The sequence below is a fragment of the Rhinatrema bivittatum genome, chromosome 6, assembly GCF_901001135.1.
Source record: "Rhinatrema bivittatum chromosome 6, aRhiBiv1.1, whole genome shotgun sequence".
Classification (NCBI taxonomy): Eukaryota; Metazoa; Chordata; class Amphibia; order Gymnophiona; family Rhinatrematidae; genus Rhinatrema; species Rhinatrema bivittatum.
In genome coordinates, this window is record NC_042620.1 from 107,820,412 (window position 1) to 107,837,544 (window position 17,133).

Here is a 17,133-nt window from a genome sequence, read left to right on the forward strand (position 1 = left end):
CAGTGTCTCAGATGTATGTAGATTTCTGTCATGCATATTCATTGTGGATATTTCAAATCTCAACTGTTTGTGGGATCACCAGGATAGATTTGGGAAGCCACCTTGTATTATAATATAAATTGTAGTGCATTCAGGGCTCCTCAGATATAATTTAACATGAGCAACTTGATTTTTTATTTTAAAACTACTTAGTGCAGCGATGTGTGCTGACATGCAGTGTGTCGCTGGTCCAATTCCCGGATTAGGTCTTCTGCACCGTGGGTCAGCTGGGGATGCTGAGAAGGCAATGTTCAAAATCTCTTGAGCTGAGTGGGTGAAAGGAGTGGGGGGGGGGGGGAAAATTATGTTAGGGGTGTGGGAGGAGTTGTGGGCATCAGTAAGAGTGATATAGTGGCAGGATTTGAATTCCATAAAACCTGGAAGGAGCCTGGTGCATGGTTCTTGGCCTCAGGAAGATTGCTGCAATGATCAGACTAGAATAAAAAATCCCTGAGTAGTTGTAGAAGAAGGCTCTTTGCAGCAGGGTCCCTGCATTGACTCTGACTGAGTTGGAGGGAAAAGGAGAAACAAAACTTCTGGATCATCATCCTCCACCAAATAAAAATGCTTACAAATTGCACTTTTTTTAAATCTAAAGCAGCAAATGCAACATTTATTTGTCATTGTACCTGCAATAAAAATTTCTTGAAAAATTTGAGTACATTCCAGAATGTGATCACACCTATTACCAATGATTATAATTGAGAGCACCTGAATTGTGCAGACCCAGAGCATGAGCAAATGTATGAAGGTCATATAATGCTACTTTGTTTCAGACTCACGTAATAGTGGGCTGCTACTGAGATGAGTGAGATTATATTTTAATATTCGCTCAACATTCTTGTGTCCTCTTGTCCTTGAACTTCCTAAAATATATTGAAGTCTGTCAAGAATTTGAATGTTTCTATCATAACTCTCCCTTCTTTCCTCCAGTGAGTACAGTGGAACCCGATTATAGTGAACTTTGCTGTCGCGAATGCATTTCTTGATATAGGAAACATTGCCTGAAGTCACATTACAGTACATCATATTTCAATTGAGGAAAAATCCTTGTATAATAAGTATCTCATTAAAAATGTTCTTGGCATAGTATAGCCAAGGTGCCGTTGTGCCAGAAAACCTTGGACAATGACTTCATTACAATGAAATGTCTAGGCAGCACAAGGTAGTATAGACATATCATTGCAGCTGACTCTCGTTGGTTTTGCATAATTATAGAATATAACTCTTATGTAATAATGCTGACAGAGCATATAAAGTAAACATAAATTAATGTGCCCAGATATAATTAATGAATAAGATAAATTATACAGGTACAGTAGGCGAGGGGACTATCCTGTCCCCAAAGCCAAAGTATTTAAAACCTAAAAGGTTTTAAAAAGGCTTCATTTATGACATAAAGGTGGAGGTAGGAAAGGAGAACATTATTCACAATTACACTGTGACAGCATAAAAGCGATTATAAATGCATATCTGTTACCTTCATTCCGTGTACTATGTGTCCTATTTCAAGACAAGTATTAGAAAAACCATGCTCCCGATTTAGTGAACTTTCTAAGTGCAATAACAATTTTACATAAAAATATTTAACCAAATGGGATCCCCGCTGCCAGTGACATCAGTAGTTGAGTTAAAATCGTTATCTATAGTATTTCTGGTGTTAACAAAACATCATCAAGTGCTGTTTAGAAGTTGTTAATTCTGTAAGGTATGAATTCATATTTTCAGATATGCCAATAATATGGACAACCAGGATGCTATGGCCCACCTTGCACTGGCCCTCTTTACAGTTACCATCCCAAGAAATGACACTGAACAAGACTGGACTCAAGAAATAGGCCGCAGCTTTATTAAACACATACATAATTTTACCTGAGCCCCACCTATAACATTTAGAACTGCCTCAGTGGTCATCTGCTTCACCCCCAGTAAGATGCCCCAACCCTTTCCAGCCTGCCGTCCCCATAATACCCCCACCATGGCCCAGCAAAGAGTCCCATATCAATGTGACTAAACCCAATTACATCAAATCCACTGGGGGTATCCTCTGTCGATGTCTCCAGCCCACCTGGCTGATCTGTTGACAGAACTCTATCCCAGACTGCTCAGGTAATTCCGCCACAGGGGCAAGATAAGTAGGCTTTATTTTACCACTCCCCAAAAGATGCGGCCTATGATTCCACATGCAGCAAACCCTCTCAGGCCTCCTGAACAGTATTATTGGAAAGATCCTGTCCCATCTCAGATAAATGAACCCCCATCCCATCCATATAATCCTTTACAAACATCCCAAGAGCAAGCATGCTTGACATGTCTGCCCCCTTGAACACACAGCCAGGAACTAATTTGCTGATTGACTTTAGCCTGACTGTGTCCCTACTTCTGCTGTTCCATACAAACTGGCCCTGGAATGATGTCTGACCAACAAATGACTGTAAGTATGGTGGACTGTAAGTATGGTGGACAAATTCTTCCTAACTACATCCAGTAGCTGCTGGCAGGACCATGAGCCCAAATCATGACCCCCAAGGTGAATTGCCAGCACCTTGGTCTTACCCTGCACAATAGGAATACCAAATAACTGAACCACATAAAACCTTGCCATAATACCGGCACAAACCATGGACAATGCAGACCCCACAAACAGAAAATCTTCTAGGTAATGTACTATACAGGTCAAACCAGCAACCCGCCCAGTGACACAATGCACAAATGAGCTGTACATCTCAAAATAAGCACATGAATGAACAGCACATTGTATGCATTTGTCAAAATAACTCCCTCAAAATTGGAAACCTAGCAAAGGAAAAGTTACAGGGTGAACTGTGAGCAGATGAAAAGTGGATTCAATATCCACTTTTGCCATCAGATCACCCCATCACATTGGTAAACCATCTGAACAGCAGAGTCAAAGGAAGCATAATACACAGTACAACTTTCCTTAGGGATAAAATCATTAACAGAAAAACCCGCAGGAAAGGACAAATTATGGATCAACCAGAACTTACCAGGATCCTTCTTAGGAACTACTGCTAGGGAAAATAGAATCATTCTCTGGAATGGGGGCTCAGGAAATGGGCCTGCTATCCTACCCAAATGCAACTCTTCCAGCAACGTCTGATGTACAATCTCTTCCATCTTATTTACCAAATTAGAATTTGTACTCCCCCCCCCCCCCCTTTAAAATTTCCACTATAAGAAATCTGAAAACACATGAAATAATCATCTTCTAACCGCAATGCCGCCTCCCTCCTAGGGTAAAATCTGAGCCAGCTATGCCTGGATGTCATGTTCATTGATGTAGGGGCCCTATCAAAACTAAGATTATTTTGCACCATTTGCTGAAGAACTTCCTCCTCCTCTAAGCGAACACATACAGGCTGGGTGGTTGGCTGCACAGACTGAGCAGAGGTATTTAAACTTACAATTTTGGAAATTATATTCTGATTAATTTAAATCACCAGCTGACATCATGCAAACCCCATGGAATTTTTAAATTGAGTGACATTCGCCCCTTGCCCACAAAAGGACCTTCTGTATGTGACCTGCCTGACTTAACCACCCCTACTGACTAAAAGTAGCCTGACCCACTGCCTGAGCTTTATTTGTTATCTGGGTGAGCCATAGGCTCACATCCTGTGTTCCCCAGCACATAAACTTATTCTCCTCCATCTTATCTCTGAAACGCTCATCGTAATTGAGTCTTTATGTGCTCCTACAATAATATCCTCATAGGCAAATAAGGCCCCATACTGAGAAGGGTCATAATGATCCATGGTAACCACCTACCTTTCCTTGCTGCCCTGGGATACCACCAGTCAGGACCCAAGAACAGATTCTCTGCATGGTTTGAAAATCCAGCACTGCAGGGACCCCTCCCTTAATGGCTCTAACTACACACCTCAGTACCCTCACTCTCCAATGTAGGCAGGCCAGTCTGGTGCCCATATTATTATGGGCATCCCGAGACGTGGCTCTGCACAATATGTTAAACTTAATGGTAGGAGTTCAGAAGCTGCAGCCACCAGAGGGATGATCACACTAGAAATAAATTACAGTATGCAGAGGAAAGCAAAATTTACAAAAAACTGCCCCAAAACATAGCTTTTAAAATTAATAGTTGAAAGGCAGCATATGAAAACATGCATTTTGATATGGCATGTTATGGCTAACTGTAGTCTTGTTTGGTACAGCAGTTTTTATTTCTAAATATTCCCTGTCTTTCTGTACTATACATAAATTGTTTTTAATGCACTTGGCAAACTGTTCTATTTCTAATCTTTTCCTTCTAGATAATGATGGATCATCAAAATATGTCAGAACACGTTCTCTGTATGGTTTTGTACTTGATAGAGTTGGGACTTGAACATTCTTCTGAAGAAGAATCGGATGAAGTGGTAAGAGTTTTAAAGGCATACTATTGGTTTGCTCCAAATTCATTTTGAGCTTGCCATCTTTGTTAAAAGACCAAATTGGGTATCAGGAATCTTTTTCAGGTGATTATTGGCAGTGACCTATTTGTATACATGAACCAGTAGCCACAGGATTACTTTAAATTCTCATGTAATGATTAAAACATGTAAAACAGTTTAGCTTCATGAAGAGTATCTACTCTGTATCTGAATGTTGTATAAAATATCAATTTAGCTTGATCATCTTGACCCATGTCTTTTATATTTATTTTAAATTTCTTTAGAGTATGTTATACTTCTATAACAGCACAAACAATTCTATAATAATTCTGGGGAAACTTCCTAAGGGAAGCATGCCAGTGGTGCATGAAACAGTTCTCATCAGGGAGAAAACATGGAAACAAATTTCAGTTGTGTTAGCAGGGTGCCTTAGGATTTGGTTGCCCTCCACCATCTAGTACTGGTTGCCTTGTCCTCTAATAGCTAGTTACACATTGCACTTTATGTACTCAAGTGTTGGATAGGGTCAAGTGTCTGATCTGTTTTTGTAGGCATTACTTCAAAACATGTAGATGAGCTTTCTTTGTGTAACTGTTAACCCTATTAGTGAGATATGACACTGCCGCCACTACCACCTCCACCAGATTGCTGGAAATCAACTGATAGTATTAGAAGGTTTGATCTTTTATCATTTGTGTCAGTGTTAGTGCTTCAGCACCAAACTGTGAACTCATCAGCACATGGTGCTGCAAGAGAGAAGGCGGCAATGAAAGAAAAATACTGAGAAAGGAGCAGCTCTGACAAACAGAGGCCATGAGGAGGAACGCAGGGGAAAATAAGAGGTAGCATGGAGCTGCAGAGTAAATGCACTTGTGTGTGAGAAGTAGTAGTTTCAACTTAACCTGGTATATTCTTCATTATGTAGATCCACACAAAGAAGGCTAACACGGGTGTAACAATGCTGGGGAAAAATAGTTGCATAGTTGAATTTTAGATAGACAGTGGCAAACCTGTGAGGATGCAGTAGTCCATGTAGAAGGCACAAGAGAGTGGACAAGGGTTTTGGTAGTTTGATCAGAAAGGAAATGATGAATTTTGGTGTTATTATGCAGAAGGAAATGAGGTGTTTTAACAATGTTGTGAAAGTGAGCCAAGAAGTGGGGAAAGAGGAGCCAGAACTCCACACTTGTGGAGCAGGGGACAGTGTGGATAACTTTGTTAAACCAATGAGATAGGAGAAGTGAGTTTGGAAGGTAATATCAGAAGTTCAATTTTGGCCATGTTATGTTTAAAATGGTGGTGGGACATCTAGGCAGCTATGTCAGATAAACCAAGATTTGAAATTGGATTCCAGGTGAAAGTTGCAGTGCAGCAAAAGATCTGGGAGTTATTGGCATAAAGATGTTGAATGTGGGAGGAGATCAGATCACCAAGGGAGCATACTTTTTAGTTTTTTCTTTTCTTTCTTTTTCTGTTATTTTTAAGTGTGTTATTGTATATATCGTTTAATGCTCACTGGGGTAGATTTTATAACATGCGTGCGTGGCCTACATGTGTGCGCGCTACCCGGCGCACGCACATGTATGCCCGATTTTATAACATGCGCGCGCAGGTTATAAAATCCGGGGTCGGCGCGCACAAGGGGGTGCACAATTGTGCACCTTGTGTGCGCCGAGCCACGATGCCTTCCTCCATTCCCTTCCACCTAACCTTTCCCCCCTTAGCCCTACTCTGACCCTCCCAAAAATTCTTATCTTTTGCACCTGTCAGCCGATTGCCAGCACGCGATGTCTGACACAGCGGCAAATGGCCGCTGTGCCAGGAACCGCTGATCTCGCCCTTTTTTCCAAGCCCCGGGACTTACATGCGTCCCCAGGGCTTTATGCGCGCCGCTGGGCCTTTTTAAAATAGGGCCGGCGCGTGCAGGACTGGTTACGCGCGTAAATCCTCTGGATTTACGCGCGTAACCTTTTGAAAATCTGGCCCATAGATTGTATTTTCTTATTTTTGCTGTACAGTGCCTTGGACGTTCCTTTTGTGTGGACCAAAGAGGCAGTCTAGAAATTGTTTTAAATAAATAAATATGTGAACTTTAGGGCACACTGACTGATGATTGGATAGAAGTGGAGGAATGTTCACCAAGTGATACACTAGAGTTGCAATGGGATTTAGGTCTGTTCCCCAGTATTCTGGTATAGTGGCAGATTTAAGTGTCTCATCAAATTGGGAGTCATAGCCCCAGCAGTAGAGCTATGGATGCTTTGTCGTCAGAGTGCTATTTTCACCTTACTTTGGGTGTCACACTCCTGGCTGTAAAGCTGGGGTCACTTATTTTATGGATTATCATTTTCTGATCAGTTTGGGAATCATAAATCCAGCCATAAATGTTGGAATAGTCTTTCATCAGATTGTATTAACTCCCTGTGTTGTGATTTTTAATATTTGATATACCAGAAGAGATTACAGTATAATAAATAACATATTACAAATTAAGTAAACAAATATAGTGCCTTGCAGAAGTCTTCACATCTTTGAATATTTTTCATATTCTGCTGTCTAAAAAAATATAAATTGGGAGACTACTAACCTGAAAGCCTGAGGAGGATCATGCCATACCATCATGAGTAGCCTGGGAAAAGTTAGAACATCCCAACCCCTTCTCCTCTGATGTCATTGAGGGGGGACTGGCTGAAATAAAAGAACCTTGCCTGTGGTATGTAGCTGCCAGCACGCTGCTGAAGCTGTGCAACAAATGGGTGAGCCCTTTAGTGAAATGTAAACTTATGTGTTGGAAGAAGTGGTCTAATCTAGGAGCTCCTTACAGTGAGTATTGCTCTTTGGGTTTTTTTTCCTTTCAGTGACATTCCCAGGTTCCATGGGCAAGAAGAGGAAAAGCCAAATTCAGACTCATCCATTAGAGTCTACTGGCCAGTAGACTCTGGGTTAGTAAGTCACTGAATCTCCTCTAGAAGGTTCAGGATTTAGGAGTCTTGCTGTTTGGGCATCTCACTCGGTCCTGATTTCCGGGACCCTTCAGTGTTAATGGTAGGAGCTGTGGCAGAAGTTACAGGAGACATAATAGAGAGAAGGAATACCTCTACTTCTCAGTTGGTCAATGGAGAGCTTTTTGTTTCTTCTGGAAATCTGTTGGACAATGAAAAGCATACTTCACTGGTTCGGTGAAACTTGCAGAATCGATCGGACGGATTTTAAAAGCCCTGCTCGCGTAAATCCACCCGGATTGGTTCGGGGGTGGGCCTGGGGGCGTGGTTTCGGCCCGGGGCGTTTCGGGGGCGTGGCCGCGCCCTCCAGAACCGCCCCCGGGTCGAGTCTCTGCGCGCCAGCAGCCTGCTGGCGCGCGTGGATTTACGTCTCCCTCCGGGAGGCGTAAATCCGTGGATAAAGGTAGGGGGGGGGGGTTTAGATAGGGCCAGGGGGGTGGGTTAGGTAGGGGAGGGGAGGGCGAAAGAAAGTTCCCTCCGAGGCCGCTCCGATTTCGGAGCGGCCTCGGAGGGAACGGTGACAGGCTGCGCGGCTCGATGCGTGCCGGCTGCCCAAAATCGGCAGCCTTTTGCGCGCCGATCCAGGATTTTAGAAGATACGCGCGTATCTTATAAAATCCAGCATACTTTTGTTTGCGCCTGGCGCGCAAACAAAAGTACGCGAACGCGCTTTTTAAAAAAAATCTACCCCCAGAAGTTTAGCTTTACCCAATTAAGCCAGCAATAAGTAACACTGAACTCTTTATGGACTGCAATTACAGCTTTAGAGCAAGCTTTGACCCAAAGAATAGATATTACAGTGTGCTGCAGCAGTAAAAAAAGCAAACAGAATGTTAGGAATTATTAGGAAGGGAATGGTTAATAAAACGGAAAATGTCATAATGCCTCTGTATCGCTCCATGGTGAGACCATACCTTGAATACTGTGTTCAATTCTGGTTGCCGCATCTCAAAAAAGATATAGTTGTGATGGAGAAGGTACAGAGAAGGGAGACCAAAATGACAAAGGGGATGGAACAGCTCCTGAATGAGGAAAGGCTGAAGAGGTTAGGGCTGTTCAGCTTGGAGAAGAGACAGCTGAGGGGGGATATGATAGAGGTCTTTAAAATAATGAGAGGTCTTGAACAAGTAGATGTGAATTGGTTATTTACGCTTTCAGATAATAGAAGGACTAGGGGGCATTCCATGAAGTTAGCAAGTAGCACATTTAAGACTAATTGGAAAAAATTCTTTTCCACTCAATGCACAATTAAGCTCTGGAATTTGTTGACAAAAGATGTGGTTAGTGCAGTTAGTGTAGCTGGGTTTAAAAAAAGGTTTGGATAAGTTCTTGGAGGAGTAGTCCATTAACTGCTATTAATCAAGTTGACTTAGGGAATATGGCCTCTGCTATTACTGGCATCAGTAGCATGGGATCTTCTTGGTGTTTGGGTAATTGCCAGGTTCTTGTGACCTGGTTTGACCTCTGTTGTAAACAGGATGCTGGGCTTGATGGACCCTTGGTCTGACCCAGCATGGCAATTTCTTATGTTCTTACTTACTGATCTTTGTTGTCAAGTTAAAGTGTAGGCACAACTTGTTGGTAAACTAGAACAAAGGATAAATATAAAAAAATTCAAGGTGCTGAATTGGCATTGATAAAAGGTAAAGCTATATTGTACATCGAAAATTAGAATTTCTAGAAAATTAGTAAAGAAGTCACAATGTTTGATAAATCTATCAAAATCCCCTCTAAGCTCACTCCTTGATATGTTAAAGAAGTTTTTTTTCAAGATTTTTTAAAGGTTCATTTGAAATCTCTATTCCACTTGTTACAAAAGTTTATTATTGGCTTAATTTAGGATTTTCTGATTCTGAGCTCTTTTCAAGGGCTGGACTACTATTGCCAGATAATCTCATTTTAAAAGCAAATCTGACAGGGTGGATGATAAAAATGTTTGTTCAAATTAAGCAGAAAATTGTTTTGGGTCAAAATATTGCAATATTTCCTGATGTGCCTAAAGCCACTCAGGCTAGATTCAAGTTGCTTCTTATTTTAAAAAAACAAAACAGGCGGATATTAATTTGGGAGCTTTTTCTTTTATGATTCTCCTGTAAATGTGAGGTTACATTTTAGGGGAAGGATATATATTTTTTTAATCTGATCGGAATTCTTTTCTGCAGGCCAGGGATATGCCAACCAATGATGTTGGATCATGTGTAGACTGTAACCTGGAATTGAAGTATTATGGAGAGATACTTTTAATCACTTTTTTCCTTCATCTTAATAGACCTTTAGATCTTTAGATGTTTAACAGTGTATGGGATATGAAGATATTTTTTTTCTTCTTTTTCTATAGTGTTGCATACTCTCTATTCTTTTTGTTAACTTTGTTCTCATAATATTTCCTGTAAATAGTTTTTCTTTGTAAATTTCTAAAATTCATAAATTTAAAAAAATCAAAATGTATTAAAGTAGGGTTTTAATATTTTTTTTCTACTGATTTAACACAACATACTTTGTACTTTCAATGTAAAAGAACAATTATTGAAATATTCCAGAAGTAATTGATTGCATAAGTCTTCACATCCATGATTCAATAGCTGGTCAAAGCGCCTTTTGCAGCATTAACCGCCATTAATCATTTAGGATATGTATCTAACAACTTTGCATAGTGGGATGGTGGAGTTTTTGCCCATTCTTTGCAGAAATGCTCAAGCTCTTTCAAGTTGACTGTGGACTGCAGTCTTCATGTCATGCCACAGATTTTCTTTTGGATGCAGGTTTGGGCTTTGACTGGGCCAGGTGAGACATTCATTTTCTTCTGCTAAACCACTACATTGTTGCTTTTGCTTTGTACTTAGGATCATTGTCTTACTGAAAGCTGAATTTTCTTTCTAGCCCCAAGTTTGTGGCTGACAGGAACAGGTTTTCTCCAGGATCTGCCTGTCTTTGTACTATCTTTTCCCTTGATCTTCATAACCCTCCCTGTTCCTTCTGCTGCAAATTATCCCCATAACATCTATTTATTTATTTATTTGTTTGTTGATTTTTATATACCGACATTCGTCGGAACATCATGCCGGTTTACATTGTAACAAAATAACGAGAGAGAGAAATACAATAAACAGGGAAGGGAAGGGGGGAGCAGTAATGAAGGAGGAGAGAGGACAGCAGTAGGAAGGATAGGGAAAGAGAAATTTGATAGGAACATTTGAAGAAAATAAATTAACAATAGACAATATGTACAGGTGGGCTGGTAGGTACCAGACCTGTGATGGCAGTGACAAGGAGAGGTGGGGGGGGGGGGGGGGATGGTAGGGTGGGCTTAAAAGAGGGTGAGGGGAAACTTATAACAGAATTTAGGCGTCATTGCTTAGGGGGAAGAAACACTATATTTTGGAGTCTTTGCTTGGGGTGAAGAAAGAGGGCGAAAAGGAGAGGCAGAGAGGAGGAGGGGGGAAAGGGTGGGCTGTGGGGTTAAAGTGCAAGCTAAGTTTGCTCAACATCTGGATATGCTAATGTAAAGAGCCAGGTTTTGAGCCCTTTTTTAAATTTAGACAGGTTAGGTTCTAGACGGAGGGCCATGGGCAGGGTGTTCCATAGGGAAGGGCTGGCAATAGAGAAAGCCCTTTCTCTATTGCCGGCCCTTCCCTATGGAACATAATGCTGCGACCACCTATGGAACATAATGCTGCGACCACCATGCTTTACTGTAGGGATGGTGTTAGCATGGTGATGTGCCTTGTTTTTATGCCACACATATTGCTTAGCATTTAAGACCAAAAGGTTCCACTTTGGTCTTGTTAGATCACAAAACCTTCTCCCAGATGTGTGCAGTGTCCCCTAAGTCTTTCTTTACAAACGCTATATGGCACATCATATGGCTTTTCTTCAGTAGTGGCTACTAGGGATGTGTATTCGTTTTCAGCGCATGGGCAATCCGTAACACATAAGTCCCTATTGGTTGTATTCGTGGGTTCGCGAAACGCATCGCAATCCCCCACGAATAAAACATATCCTATTAGTTTCATTCTTTTGGCTCGCAGTGATTTCTTAGCGGCCGTTTGAAATAGGAGAAGGCCATGTGGGAGTATCCATAGCAAAAACCAGCCCTTTCCTGTGAGTCATAAGTGACCTCACAGCCCTGTCATAGAGTGGGTCAGACAGGTTGGCAAGGAGACAAGAATGCAACCTATCAGAGCTAAGCATTTTTCTAATGCAGCCAATTGCCGCTCTCACTCAGTGCTCTGTGACACTATTCCTGATGACGCTGCACTATTTATACCTTAAGCACATGGCGTGCCACGCTCTTTCTTTGTGAGTGTGGTCAGGGGAGGTGGTCCGGGGATGGTGGCTTTACTCAGAGCTAGTCTGAGTGTCTGAAATCTGTATTCAATTGCTAGCTACTTTGATAGAATTTTCCATTGAAAAAGATATTTATTTCTTCAATTTTACTGCAGTGCCGCCAGCTAGCCATGATTTTTTTTGACCGCACTTTTTTTTTATTGATCTGTCTGTCCCACTGAGACAAGCTGCTAGCAGTGGCATTTTGCTGCTTATTTTTATATTTTACCCCCTGGGGTAGGTTGCAAGCAGGATTTGGGTGTTGTGGGTGGGAGATATATTCAATTTCTAGTTAGTTTGATAGAATTTTCCATTGAACAAGATATTTCTTCGTTTTTTTCTGCTGTGCTAAGCCATGCTTTTTATTTAACTACAGTTTTTTTTATTGAACTCAGGCTGTCTCTTTTAAGCCAAGAAGGCAGTGCACTCACTGGGCATCAGTAGGCAGCGGTGCTCTCTGAAGCCAAATCCCCAGTAGGCCTCTTTTGTAGTTACAAGTTTGGTGCATGCACAAGCACAAGTCTGTGGGCAGTTTTGCAGACTCACATATATTGGGACAGCGGTGCTCTCTGAAGCCAAATCCCCAGTAGACCTCTTTTGGAAATAATTCTTTTAATTGAAATCCCTAGTAGGCAGTGACATTAAATCCATAATGTCAGGGAAAGCTAGACGTGGTCAGGTGATTGGGACTGGCAGAGGAGGCACTTCAAAAAGCAGTGCCAGGCCCCCATTAAAGTTATAAAGGGACCTGTTCCAATCTAAAATCTCTGGAGGGGCAGGCAGTTCCATCCGGAAAAAAAATGAAATTTAAAGATGATGCATTGCCACCACCTGCTTCTGACCCTGTAGTTTTGGAGGTGAGGGAAGGGGAGGCTGAGTCATGCAAGACAAAATGGCGACACCCAAAAGCAGCAGTGCGAGAGCAGACTCGACATAGTATTGAAAATGTAGCGCAGGCACTGTTTGCTTCTGATTCTGATGAAGACTCATCTTGTGTTGGATTCTCATCATCAGAAATGGAAGAAGTAATAGCTGAAGAAGGTTTAGGAGGATTACTTAGTCATGTCTTAGCCTCTACTTCAGTGCTGCAGGGGAGAGATGAAACTGATGATGAGGTGGAAGAGCAGTCAGCGCAGGCACAGAGTGTGACTGAAGCCTCTGGCATTGCTTTCCAGGGTGCACCCACTACTTCAGCTCCAGTGCCAGCATCCACCCCGAAGGCTATAGAGAAGGGATCATGAAAGAAATCTGCGATCTGGAGGACCCACATTTTGCTCAGTGTAATTACTGTGCCAGGGCTATTAGCAGAGGCAAGCAAATGGGACATCTAACTAATTTCGGCATGATGCATCATATGCAGAAGCAACACCCAACAGTACTGCCATCTGGGGATGGTGGCAGTACCAGTCAGGGGACCCCTTCCTCCAAGCAGCGTAAAGTGGTTGAAAAAGGAGCAGAGTCACTCCACGCCCTCTGCCCCTTCTAGCAGTCAGGTGGCAGGCCAGCAGCCCCCTGCCATGTGGCAGAAGTGACAACCCACCATGGAGGAAATGGTGTGGTGTTCAGTAACGCTATCCCAGGGTAGGAGGCAGGCAGTCTCAAAAGTTATAACCAGAAGCATTGGGGAAATGGTTGCCCTTGATGACCAGCCCTTGCAAATAGTGGAGAATGTGGGTTTCAAGCATTTGCTAAAGGTCTTAGTTCCAAATTACAAAGTTTCCTCCAGAACCACATTTAGCAGAAAGGTCATCCCCAGCTGTACAACCAGTGTTGCAGTCACATCCAAGCGCTGCTAGCTAAGGCACAGGGGAGTATGCATTTCACCTGCGATATCTGGACTGCCATGAATGTTGCACACTCTTACCTCTCCCTGACAGCACACTGGTGGCCCTGGTTGAGGCAGGGGCAGGCAGCAGCTCTATTAGTGAAAAAGTATCAGGGTGGAGGTGGGCTTTACTGCACACCCACCTGATGGACAAGGCCCATACCTCAGCCAATATTCTAGCATGCATCAGACATGCTGGCAGGCTGGCAGCTACACCAGTGAGACAGGAATCTTCAGGCAGGGTTCTTTGTCACAGACAATGGTGCAAACATGGTAAAGGCAATATGCGACAGGTGCTTTCAGAACATCTGCACCTGGTAGTGAAGTCAGCTCTGGGGTTGAAGTCCAATCACCAAGAGAATGAATACCTGCATACGTTAATACTCAAGTGCAGGAACATAGCAGCGCACTTCCACAGAAGTGTGAAGGCGGGGCAGGTTCTCTGACAAAAGCAGACTGATTTGGAGATGCCTCACAAGCGTCTCATTCAAGACATTTCCACCTGGTGGAATTCCACCTTTATGATGCTGCAGAGGTTAGTGGAGCAGCAGACACCCCTTCATGAACTTTCTGCGGCAATGGACATAAGTGTGCAGAATCCCCTAGGGCATCATGATTGGTTAGTCATGAGTCTGCTGGTAAAAGTCCTGCAGCCCTTCAAGGATGCCATGGAGGAGCTGAGCTCCAGAAGTGCCATCTTGGCTGACATCATCCCTATAGTTAATTTTCTGAGGAAAATTTGGAGGGCTTTAAACAGGAAGAGGGAATGACAGCAGAAGTGCTACATTGTCTGGACCTTTTGCAGAAGCAGGTGCAAAAGAGATTAAGGCCTTTAACAGAATACCAGACATACATGCTCGCCATAATCTGTGATCCCCGTGTGAAAGGGAAACTTGCCCTACAGTCCAATTTTCTCACATTTGTGAAGGACCTGCTGTTGCTAAAAGTCCATGAACAGGAGCGCCATAGACAGAGACAGATTAGGCATGAAGCAGAGGAGAAAACAGCAGGCACTTCAGAGAGTTATGCTAGCCCAAGCAGGAGCAGCACTCTGTCAGCAACAGCTAGTACTTCCTCCTCCTCCACTTCAGTACGCCAAAGCCATGTTGCCCAAAAAGAATCATCTGTTCTGCTACGGGCTAGAGAGAAAGCAGCTGGCATTAGTGACTCTCAACCCACCCAAGCAAAGGAGACCCCAGCACAAATGTCAGTGACATGGTATCTCTCAGAGCCCACAGAGGACATGCAGACAGTTCTGTTGGCATATTGGGCACACAAGTCCACTGTCTGGCCACACCTAGCCAAACTGTCTCAGCGATATCTGTCATATCCACAAACCAGTGTGCCCAGTGAAAGTGTATTTTCAATGACAGGGGATATCATGAGCCCTCATTGCTCAAGGCTGGCATCAGAGTTGATGAAAATACCAGTGTTTTTGAAAATAAACATGCCTTTGCTTGGGTTTCCAAATTTTCCCTGTGAATGGCAAGATGAATAAAACCAATGTAAAGCCTTGCAGCAGCTTCAACTGCCTCATATGTTCCAGATAATATCAGCACATGTACCTGACCTTAACTGCTGTGCCTGTCTGTTCACCATCCAGCCCTTATGTCAGTATGAGGGCCTGGCCTCAAACGCTGTGCCTGTCTGCAGTGTCCACTGTCCAGCCCTTACAACACTATAAGGACCTGACCTCAAATGCTGTGCCTGTCTGAGTTTAGTTCTAGTATTTCTAATTTCAGTTTCATGTATTTGTGCATCACTTCTTTCCAGAATATTCTTTTTCCTGTTTTGTAACATTTGGAATGTAAGAACATAAAAGCTGACTTCAGATGTTTGGAGCTTGCATATTTCATATGCTCAATAGTTTTCATGACCTTCATAATATGGGCCATTTTCCCTAAATCTTTCTTAGGTGATATTGTAGATTTGGACTTAAGTAGCAGTTTTCTTATTTCTGAGAGCTCTTCAAGTTCCTTTGTCATCAGCTGAAGTGCATAAGTATAGTTAATAGCTTCTGGGTAATCACTAGACGCCAACGGAACCACCACACTCTAGGGGCCAACCCATTTCAGGGAGCCCTTTCCTGCACAAAGGAAAGGGAACTCTCTCCGGGTGTAGCCAGCCTGTCTCTTAGCACCCTCTGACCCATGTTGGACCGCTGTTCACATGGAAACCTCCTCCACGTCGACTCGCCACGCTTGAAGGCTCGTGCTCCACTCTAGGGGCCAACCCATTTCAGGGAGCCCTTTCCTGTGCAAAGGAAGGAAACTCTCCCCGGGTGTAGCCAGCCTGTCTTAGCACCCTCTGACCCATGTTGAACCGCTGTTCATATGGAAACCTCCGCTTCGGCCTTGAAAATTCTCGTTTGTATATCTGCTACGTCCACCAGATTTTAAAAGACCGGCGAGAGCTCACTTAGACGCCAATGGAAACACCCCACTCTAGGGGCGAACCCATTCTAGGGAGCCCTTTCCTGCACAAAGGAAAGGGAACTCTCCCCGGGGCCAGCCTGTCTTGCCCCTCTCAAAACCACAGGGACCAGACTACCTCCGCTCTGCCAGCCTGTCATGCCCCTATCAACTTTCTGCCACTCAGCCTTGCTGCCATATACCAGATGACTCACTCTACTCCTTGTGGTGGTGTTACCACTATCATGGTTCCTCAGTGTGTTGGTGCTAGTCTTTCTGCTGCTTTATCCCTTTATTGGCGCCTCGTGTTTTTTTCTGACACTCTTTCTGCTTGCTATGTTCCCCCTTCATTGTGCTATAGGATGTTGATGCAACTTGTCTTGCCACTTTGCCTGTCGTGCTGCCTTCGAAGGTTCATCGGTGCTCTCTTTTGAAGCTGTGGTGTGTTTTTAATACTCTTGCTGCTGCTTTGCACCTCTGTTAAATCACTCTTGCCACTCCTGGTACCCCTTTGCCCCTTTACAGTGCCTTAGGCTATTCATGCCACTTTGGTGCCACTTTGCCAAAATCTAAGTACCTTGGAGCTCTTTTCTCTTTCTGATGATTGCTCCCCAGAAGTTTCAGCAGAATTGATAAGAAAACCCCAATTCTGCAGCCAAAAATAGGCTGCAAATACTTCCCCCATTGATTTTAATGGGAAAATGGACAATGAATAAAACTAATCAACGAATTGGTTTTCCCCCCTATGAAACTAATGCAACGAAGTTGGGTCCCGGCGAAACGAAAGCCGAATCGAAACAAATTTTTTCCTTCTGCACATCCCTAGTGGCCATCTCCTTGCCACCCTCCTATACAGACTGTTTGTGGAGTCGGTTTGAAAATCTTGAATAGTCAGTTTTCTCTAATCTCAGCCAGAGAGCTCTGTAGTTAGATTAAAATAATCTTAAACCTCTCAATTACCTTCTGCAGCTGTTTCTTTAATCTGAATTTGGAGGGATGGACTAATTGTGGCAGTGTCTTGTGGTCCCAAATTGCTTCTGCTTTACAATGATGGACTTGACATTGCCTAAAGGATATTCACACGTTGACATAGCATTCCACCACTCTGTACCTTTAAA

General features: G+C 43.1%; 1 protein-coding gene across 8 annotated transcripts in view; it reads left to right on the forward strand.

The window, feature by feature from the left end:
• Positions 1 to 17,133, forward strand: part of UBR3 (ubiquitin protein ligase E3 component n-recognin 3) — a 672,099-nt gene that overhangs the window by 255,054 nt on the left and 399,912 nt on the right. For all 8 annotated transcript variants that reach the window (XM_029605729.1, XM_029605732.1, XM_029605733.1 and 5 more), the window contains exon 21: positions 4,332 to 4,436. In XM_029605729.1, coding sequence (XP_029461589.1) covers positions 4,332 to 4,436 — 105 coding nt within the window. The remainder of the gene's footprint in view (positions 1 to 4,331; positions 4,437 to 17,133) is intronic.